Genomic DNA, 10,120 nt, shown 5'->3' on the forward strand with positions numbered 1-10,120 from the left:
TCTTAAACACATGTTGCCTCTGAAACAGAATAAAATGGAATTAGAAAAAATTAACAAAATGAATGAAAATCAAGTACAACATAGATAATGTTGATATATGGTTTTCTAAGTTGATATACTTTGACAGATCCTTCTATGCTGTTTCTACTTGAGTCTGATACAACTGGTATAAAGGATGAATTTAACTGGAGACAGAAATTGGGACACTTATGTAGTTTTATATTCCAGATAAGAGTGTTGTCCCTTTCAAGGCAATTCCAATAAACTTTGATGGAATAAGCCATCCACATCCAGAGAGAAAACTATGGAGACAATATAGATTAAAGTATAGTATTTTACACTTTTTTGTTATTATTTGCTTGGTTTTTTTCTTCCTTTTTTTTCTTTTGATTTGATTTTTTCTTACACAGCATGATGAATATGGAAATACATTTAGAAGAGTTGCACATATTTAAACTACATCAAATTGCTTGCTGTCTAGAGGAAGAAAGAGAGGAGAAGAAAGGGAGAAAAATTTGAAACACAAGGTTTTGCAAGGGTGAATGTTGAAAACTCTTTGCATATATTTTGAAGATAAAAACTATTATTAAAAAAGAGTGCTGGACTTGACACTGACCAGCTGTGAGAGCTCTCAAAGTTTCAGTTTTCTCATCTATAAAAGAGGCAGCTACCTCACAGCGCTGTGAGGTCTCCATCTTGGTCGGTGTTTTTAGAAACCAGTATTATTGGCTTTTGGGCGCGTGCTCTGCCTCTGCCGGAGAGTAGGCTAGTCCATAAGCCAAGTTCTCTGGAACCCTAAAAGGGTAAGGAAACTGCCAGTAGGCGACAGGCAAGACAAGATTTTCCCAAGACTCGTTTTCTAGCCACCACAGCATATTTCGTATGCTGCTTTGTATTTCAAATACACTTATCCATTCATGTCTGAGATCAATAAAATCAGTTTTCTACTTTCTACAAAAAAAAAAAAAAGCTCTATAACCACTGAGCCACCTAACAGCACCAAAGCGTCCTTCATCCTTGAGTCACTTAACATCACTGTGAACCCTGACCTCACCAGCAGCACCCCTCAGCCAGAGACCTGTTACTTGCAACCCAGCTTTTCCCCCTTTGTCTTCTTTCTCCTGCTGACAGTCATGATGGCCTGCTGCCTGACTGCCTTCTTCGGACTGACTCGTCTCCCTAAGCAGTGGGAACTCTCTACTGAGGACCTCCTAGTTAGTCAGGTGACTCTCAGATCTTTCCAGCTCCAGGAAACTGGCAGCAGTAACAGAGACAGCTGCCCATCCGTAGTCCTGCCTGAGGAGAAGCAGGTCACCATCCGGCCACAGGCCCAATTAGCCTTCATCTACTTTTTGGTGGTCTTTGTGAATGCCCTCACCAACGGAATCCTCCCCTCTATCCAGACTTACTCCTGCATGCCCTATGGTTCTATGGCCTATCACCTGTCTGCAGCACTTAGTGCCATGGCCAACCCCCTCTCCTGCCTCCTGGCTATGTGCCTATCCAGTAGATCTCTCTCCTGGCTGGGGATGATCACAGTGGTGGGAACCGGTTTTGGAGCCTACAACATGGCCGCGGCTGTCCTGAGTCCCTGCCCCCCGCTGAAGGGCTCCCATTGGGGAGAGGCCCTCATTGTTATCTCTTGGGTGCTTTTCACTGGGACCCTGAGCTACGTGAAGGTGATGACTGGGGTGCTCCTGCGTGACCTGAGCCACAGCGCCCTCGTGTGGTGTGGCGCAGCGGAACAGTTGGGTTCTGCATTTGGGGCGATACTCATGTTTCCTCTTGTCAACGTGTTGCACGTTTTTAAATCCGCCGATGGAAGCAGCCTGCAGTGTCCCAGCTGAAAGCATGCACGAGACAATTTTTCTGACACTTTAGTCTTGTATATCTTTAAGTATTATATAAATGTTGTTATTAGTGTTTTGGGTTTTTCTTTGCTATTTTTTTTCAGTTGAATGTACCTGAGTAGAGAGAGACAAAGCAGGAAGATCAATTAGAAGATTATTTTAGCAGTGCTTCTCTGGGCTTTCAGAACCGTCAGCTTTTGGTTCATCTCCTGTGTCACTCTCCTTTTCAAATCTCTCCTTTGCTGGGTCATCATCACATTGATTAACTCTGGGTATAATCTAGAGCTCTATCCAGGGTTTGCTTCTTTATACTCTCTCAATGAATGATTTCATCAGCTAGCAAGGCTTCATTAACTCCATACAAACTATATTTCCAGCTCCAGCTCCTGAACTTTATTCCCAAATCATCCACTTGTTTTGTTCCTATTTTGGTAACCATTTCTATATAGTTTACTTTGTAAACTTATTTTATGCATTCTAAGACAGCCTTTGAAGAGTCTTTAAGTTTGATGGGCTGCCAAAGGGATCCATGATGCACACACACATATGCACACACACACACTTGCACACATACACAAAATATTAAGAACTCCTTATCCAGGAAAATAACCAAAGGATAAAACAAAGAAAAGAATGTATGCCAATAATTAAGAAGATAGTAGAAGCAGGGAAAATTATTAGCATACTAGTAAGGCAAGTAGTAGTGTTTCAATAAATCAAAGACTAAATAATAAAAAATGAGAGACTTGAGAATCAACGAAAATATTTTCCAGTTGTAGGGAAACACTTAATCTGGTCTTTGTGGTGGATGACAGAGAATCTTTTTAGTGTCTGGCTATCTAAAAAGTGTCATCCATCAAGATAGAAAACTTGACTTCAAAATGGACATTGTGCTTGTTTTACTGAATCCTAAGGCTTTTCCCTGATGTTTTGTTGCAGAGATATTTCCCAGGACATAAACCTATTTATTTCATCAAACAAATGTTTGCTATAAACATTTTTAAGTGATGTAGATAATAAAAAAAAGCAAAGATAGTGGACATCATCTGGGCCTGAGTTTGTAAATATAGAAGGGACAGATTCCTAATTTCACTCATTTTACTAATCAAATTTACTAATCTTTTACTAATCAAACATTTAAGTTTTTTGTTGTTGTTTTTTTCATTGAGGTCAGGGACTGTATTGTTTGCCTTATATGAAACTCTAGCACAGTGTCTGGCACCAAGTAGTGCTTAACAAAAATTATGTATTCATTTATTAATTCATTCATAACACATATATAGTAAATGAAAATCCAGATTTCAATATAAGATATACATGATAGTGACATTGATAATGCATTTTAAGTTGGCAAAGCTAATCAATTTGCAAAAAGACTCACCTTTATGATTTGTTATCAAAGATTGTAAAACATCTACCATGTACAAGACACTGCTAGGCTCCAGAAAAGTTACAAAGATCAATCAAACAGAGATCCTGTCCTCATCAACAGAATACTCATGGGCAAATGGATGGAGGACCAGTTGTTTCACAGATAGGGATTGTGTAATATTTTACACAAATCAGTTTTTTTCCTATGTCAGGATGCACAATGCCCCTATTTTTGGAACCCAGTCAGACAAACTCTATTAATAGACAATTCTCTTCTAAACTCTCTCACCTATTCAGCATTATTCTGTTTTTTAAAACATTTAAAACAGGAATTTACAAGTAGGTAACTCTTAACTTCAGGTAACTATTATGTTTTTTTCTGACTTAGAGTATATGCAGTCATTCTGCATAGAACCACCTATCATATAACAGCAGAGGTACAGTAGAAACAGCCCATCCTTTTCTTTCCATATTTCATACTTTATAGCTTTGGGAAATTATATATAACCTCATGGTGGGGGGATGGAATCGGGAACTGGATTCTTGATAGGATGACTTCATATCAGTATATAGAGTTTAACAAAATATGTAGAAATAATAAATACCTATAATCAAACTTTTCTCCCATTTCTATAGGCTTCTTCTCCTACAACGGGCTCCATGGTATCAGAAATCAAACCTGTTTACAAGTCCTCCCTTCCAAAGATATTTTTATTCTGATATCAGTGAGACCATGGCTGTCCTAAAACTGACCTTCACTAAATACAAACGGAACAAGCTGGCCCAGATACTGTGGTTTCTCAACTGGTTGTCTGTGATGACAGGTATTGTGCTCTTCAGTCTCGGTCTTTTCCTAAAGATCGAGATCAAGAAGCGAATTGAGGTGCTAGCCAAGGGGGAGATCAGTTCCACCTCCAACATGCTCATCTCAGTGGGTCTCATTGCCTGTGTCATCAATTTCCTTGGTGGGAAGATATGTTATGACTGTTCTGATGTGCACAAGTACAGACGCTGGCGCCTGGTCTTGCTTCCCTACATTGCCTTTGCTTTCTGTTTCACATTCTGCCTCCTTGTAGGTGTATTTATGTGTTACACCACAAGGAAGGAACTAGAGGAGTCTTTGTACCTGGGTCTGAGAGAGGCCATCAAGTTCTATAAGGACACAGATATCCCAGGTCGGTGCTTCCTGAAGAAGACCATTGACATGCTACAGATGCATTTTCAGTGCTGTGGCAACAACAGTTTCAGGGACTGGTTTGAGATCCAATGGATATCGGCACGGTACCTGAACATGGCATCGAGGGAGGTTATGGAGTGAGTATCCTTGTTGGGGATGGAGAAGGTTTTGTCCAGAGACGGAAACAGGCTTCTCTTAGTAGTCCTATGAGTGCAATTTCCTCTCTGAACACAAGCTGGTTCCAGAAGGGAGCAGCTAGGATAGGGAAGACAGTTCAGTGGGAGTATAACTGGAGTAGTTGGGATTAGGAGTGCAAAGACCTGTGTTCAATTTCTGTCACACACTCTTGCTTACCTGTATAAATCAGGCAATAATAGTAAACATTTATCAAGCGTCTACTATGTTGCAGGCACTATGCTAAACTATGGAAATACAAAAAGTGGCAAAAGGCAGTCCCTTTTCCTCATGGAGCTTACAATCTAGTAGGGGAGATAGAATGTAAATAAATATAGACAAAGCAAGCTATATCCAGGCTAAATGGGAAATAATTAACAGAGGGAAGCCATTAGAATTAATAATAGCTAGCATTTATATAATCTTTATCTAATTTATATATATCACATATAAGTTATATAACTCAAAGTGCTTTACAATATTATTTCATTTTACTCTCTTAACAACCTGGGAACTAGGAAGACCGAAGCTGAGAGGTTACGTGACTTTCTCTATGTCTTAAAGTTAGCCATATGGCTCAGGCCAACTAGTCATTTACCCTCTTCCAGTTTCAGTTTTTCATATGGGTTGGAGATAATACCCTTAAGAGCTCTTTCAGCTCTAAATCTATGATTCTCTGATTCTAAACTCAATGTCTCAAGGTCTCATCTCTTTCTAGAATATATAGAGACTCTCACCACAGAGCAGACACTTAGAAAACTAAAGCGCCTATAATTTAAAATGGAACTCTATAAAAATTAAATTCAGAAAGAAATTCTACTCTTCTCTAAAAATTATTGGTTGTAGAAAAAGTACTGGTCATAATATTTCATTTATGACCATTCCATTCAGCTGGAAAAATACACTAACCATATTGCTTCACATAGAAGGATCTCAAAACACATTACTTCATCTGATTAACTCCATATTGTTCATTTAATCTGGAATCCTGAGTCTATAATAAAAGAAACTAGGTAAAAATCCATTCACTTCTATGTGGACATCCTGAGCATCAGCAGAAAGGAAAAAGAGAATAGATATGAGTTAGGAGTTAGGATTGCATATTCCCTGACTCTAGACCAGGAGGGTCTGTTCTTAATGTTCTCTCTGAATATTATGTATGTACCTCAAGGGTTTTCACTCAAGTAACACAAATTGCTCAAAAACAGTCATCCTTATGTTGTCAGGTAGAGGAACTGGCCCATGGTGTGCATTGTTTTGGTGGCCAGCTCTTTACTGTCTTACTAATCTGTTTTATAGTAATAGACATTTTATTTAGTACAGCAAGCAGAATAGAAATAACCATTCTGGACAAAAGCTTGCATTTTTGACACAATGCCACATAGATGTAGTATTTATTTTTTGATCTGTCCTTCCTGGGAGAAGATAGCTGAGAGAAGAAGAGTTACCTGTACCTGAAATAGACAAATCTCACAACTTCTAAGGGAAGAAGAAAAAACTTGGGTCTTTTTTCCACTTGTCAAGATTGAGTAAGTGAGAATTTGTGGTCTCTCCATCTCCTTTAGGAGATGGGGATAGGTATGTCCAGCTAGTCAGGGAGACTAAAAATTGTCTTGATGGTGGTCATTGTTTCTCGCTATTTCTCTTACTCTAGTCGCCTGAAGAATAATATTGATGGGAAGTTCTTGGTGGATGGTGTTCCTTTTAGTTGCTGCAACCCTAACTCCCCACGACCCTGTATCCAGCACCAGCTGACCAACAACACTGCCCATTACAACTATGACTTTCTCACTGAGGAGCTGAATGTCTGGATGAGGGGCTGCCGTGAAGCCCTATTAGATTACTATACCCACATCATGCGTTTCATTGGACTGGTGGTACTTAACATCTGGTTATTTGAGGTAAGTACAATTTCTAGAAAGTTTACTCTAGTCCCCCATGATGATATTTAGAACCCCAGTAAAGTGGATCATCCTAATTTGTCCCAGGATCTGTATATGTTATCTTTACCTATTCATTGTATTTAGCACAGTGCTTGACACATAGGAGATAATATATAAATGCTTATATTCTCTTCCCCTTCCCTCCTCCTATCCCTAAATCATTAGTTCTTTCTCCAACTTCGGACTTTAGAATTGTCTTCCTATCAGCAAAAAATCATGTTGATTTTAGGCGGCAGGTAGTTATGGGTTATAGCTGTGCAGGCAAAAGGAAGAAGAAAATGAAAGATAATTTGTAAGGCTAGAATGATAAAAATAATAAAAAGAGCTTTAAAAAGAAGTTAAAAATGACAAGGGGGAGAAAACAAGTAAGGAGGAAGTCAAACTCAAACAAAAATATAGAAAGTGAGAAAAACAGAAGAATTTTTTAAAAAAATAAATAGAAAAAATGAGAATAAAAATGGAGGAAAAGGAAGGAAGGAAGGATGGAGCACTATATTAAACACTTTACAAATAGTACCTCATTTGATCCTCATAACAACCCTGTGAGGTAAATATTATTATCTCCATTTTACAGTTGAGGAAATGGAGACAGAGGCAGAGATTAAGTGATTTGCTCAAACAACTAGTCTATCTGAGGGTAGATTAGATTTGAACTCAGGCCCAGTGCTCTATCTAGCTATGAAAAAGAGCTAAGAATAGAAAGGTTAGGAAAGAATGTAAGGGTTGGATGAGTGGGACTGAATAGATGCATGAAAAAAAGTGAGAAAAAGTAGTTCATTAGTTTTATGCATTAGTTGGTGGTCAGAAGAGTGGAATTCACTGGAAATAAACAAGAAATGATGATTGTGAGAGAATGAATGGAGGACAGGAAGAATGGAAAAAAATGTAGAATGCCTTGAGAATGAAATAAGTGAATCCTGTTATTAATGCCAGGACATGAATTAAAAAGATAAAAATTCATACATGGGGAAGGAGTGGGTTCATTTTACTAGTGACTTTACACTTGTTAAATATGGATAGAGTCTTAGTTTATTGGACTGTTTTAAAAATGTGCAGCATTTGCTAATTGTTCATTTCCGTGTAGCTTTGTGTTCTCACTGGTGTTCGATACCTGCAAACATCACTAAAGAATGTACCTCTAGATAAACCTGAATTGGATTCTGATGGATGGCTCCTTGAAAACAGCTTTGTAGAAACTGTCAAGTACAATTTGAATTTCATCAAAAACCTTGGAAAAGTTGACAAAGTGTCCACTGTCTCTGAGTTGCCAAACCTCAATAAGGACATCTAAAGTAATAATTAAGGGCCAAAAAAATTCTTAAGTCCATTCTGTCTAGCCAGTTGCACCTAACTGGGGATTGTGGAGAGACCAATTTCCACATTTACCAAAAAAGCTGTCAGTGGAAGAAATGATATTTGAACAGGAAGAATGACTCTAGCCATAACCCAGAATTGATAAATTCAGTGAATAAGACAGTTCTTGTCTGTTGCCTCTGTCCTTTTTGTCCTTAAATGAGAATACACCCTGCTGTCTTTGTTGCTCCAGAGAGGCTATTCTCCCTCCTCCATCCTTTACCCAGCTTCCTTCCTGCCAAAACTCCATTCCCTTGTTCCCCTTCTGACTCTATTGAAAAGAACCAGTTATTCCTTCTCCACTTTCCCTTAGGTTAAGTCCTCTCTGGTGAGGGGCCAGTCCCAGAAGACTGCCACTCTGTGGGACAAATTAACTTCTATTCTTTAGACCTGGGACAGAACTTTCTTATGTGTGTTGTCTCCCCCAATAGAATGTGAAGTCTTTGAGAGCAGGGACTGTCTGTCTTCTTTCTTTATTTGTAACCTTACTAAAATAAATGTACTCTCTCTATGTCTTCCTCCATCCCCTTAACTTCCCTCTGTTAGAAATGATAAAGTATAAAATGGCATCTTGGTGATTTTAAAGGAGAATAAAACATTCCACTTTCATGAAAGCCCTCCCCAAAGCATCATCGTACTGTGGAAAAGACCTGCATTCTCAAATAAGCATCTCCCTGCACCTAGCTTGTTCTGCCAATGTATCCCTACTCCTAAAGCTCATCTGGTAGTGGTGTTATCTCCTTACTGGTGTCTCCATGCCCTATGCCTTTGTGAAGGGTAAGAAGTTGCCAGGAGCAGGATGGAGGAGAACTCTTTGGTTTTCTTCAGGAATCTTCCTATTTTGCAGTCACTTTGGGCACTTCTGGATTCTAGCTTTCAGAGAGAAGACAGGAGATATCAAATCCACTTCATGTTGTTGAAGGGAAAAGCCAATGGGAAAAGAGCTGGCAGACTCCTTCATATCCCTCTCTACAGCTTGCTCTAATAGAAATTGTGGGGAAATTCCTTATTGGGTGAGATCTAGGACTCTTTCTCAAAGGCTTTGAGTGCAGGGAACAGAATAGGCTATCATTTGAAGATCATTTTGGCTCAATTTTAAGAGGTAATAATTTATTAAAAAGTCATCTAGTAGGGGCAGCTAAGTGGCTCAGTGAGCATCAGCACATAGAGCATCAGCCCTATAGTTAGGAGGACCTGAGTTCAAATCTGACCTCAGACACTTAACATGTCCTACCTGTGTGATCCTGGGCAAGTCACTTAAACCTAACTACCTCAGAGGGAAAAAATAGTCACATAGTTTACGAAGTCCATTGAACTGCAAGCTCTTTGAGAATCTGTTATTCAGTCACTGCAGTCATGTCCAATTCTTCATGTCCCCATGTGGGGCTTTCTTGACAAAGATACCGGAGTGGTTTGACATTTCCTTTTTCAGCTCATTTTACAGATGTAGAACTGAAGCAAAAAGGTTTAAGTGACTTGCCAACAGGCACATAGCTAGTAACTGTTGGAGTCCAGATTTCAATCAGAAAATGAGTCTTCTTGGCTCCATGCTCAGAACCATCTAGCTGCTCTAGCTTGAGAACAGGATTTTTTTTACTTATTTGTATACTTAGAACCCAGCATAGTGTCTTGTAAACAGCTGGATTTTAATAAATGCTCATTGACTTGACTGTCATAGCATAGCAAATTGCGACCTGAATCAACCAAAATACCTAAAGTCATGAAAGAACATATCCCTGTAGTAAATATGGCAGAAAACGTCATTAGTTTTACTTTCATTCCTTTCCAAGATGACTTCTAACTCTCTAAATTTTCTCTTACACGCCTCAGAAACTTTTTTATCTTGGAAGTTCACTTCACCCATGGACTTCACTCACTAGAAGTACCCTTCACCCTTCAGCCTCTCTCTCTGATTGGCTGGTTCCATCAGACCCTCTGCCCCTGTCAACCATGCCTTTCTTCTCTAGGAGAATCTTCCTGATTCTCCAGACTTTATCAAGCCTTTATATGGGACTAGTGCTAAATGCCCTTCCCCAAATTAACTAATCAGAGACATCTTCAAGTACAGAGAAAGCATTTATGTGGTCCCTGCAGGGAGAGGCCCAGCACACCCAGGAAGCATCTCAGGTCTCAACATGTGCCTGACCTGACAAGCTGGAAGCTGGTTAAATAGCAAAAGACCCAAGCCTTCTCATTGGATAGACTAAAAAGAAGTAACCATCATTGACCAATGGTCAGCAATGTTGTCTGCT

The 10,120-nt window shown here is 39.2% G+C and overlaps 2 protein-coding genes across 2 annotated transcripts; both read left to right on the forward strand.

The window, feature by feature from the left end:
* The first annotated feature begins 695 nt into the window (after positions 1 to 695).
* Positions 696 to 1,865, forward strand: LOC127546269 (solute carrier family 52, riboflavin transporter, member 3-like). The gene has a single exon (XM_051973475.1). The coding sequence runs from the start codon at positions 918 to 920 to the stop codon at positions 1,845 to 1,847; it is 930 nt and encodes a 309-aa protein (XP_051829435.1). The 5' UTR covers positions 696 to 917; the 3' UTR covers positions 1,848 to 1,865.
* Positions 1,866 to 3,954: 2,089 nt separating this feature from the next.
* LOC127546270 (photoreceptor outer segment membrane glycoprotein 2-like) lies at positions 3,955 to 7,806 on the forward strand. Its single transcript, XM_051973476.1, has 3 exons — positions 3,955 to 4,535; positions 6,227 to 6,473; positions 7,600 to 7,806. The coding sequence occupies exons 1-3, from the start codon at positions 3,955 to 3,957 to the stop codon at positions 7,804 to 7,806; spliced, it is 1,035 nt and encodes a 344-aa protein (XP_051829436.1).
* The last annotated feature ends 2,314 nt before the right edge of the window (positions 7,807 to 10,120 follow it).

Source organism: Antechinus flavipes, chromosome 2 (assembly GCF_016432865.1).
Source record: "Antechinus flavipes isolate AdamAnt ecotype Samford, QLD, Australia chromosome 2, AdamAnt_v2, whole genome shotgun sequence".
NCBI classification, from domain to species: Eukaryota; Metazoa; Chordata; class Mammalia; order Dasyuromorphia; family Dasyuridae; genus Antechinus; species Antechinus flavipes.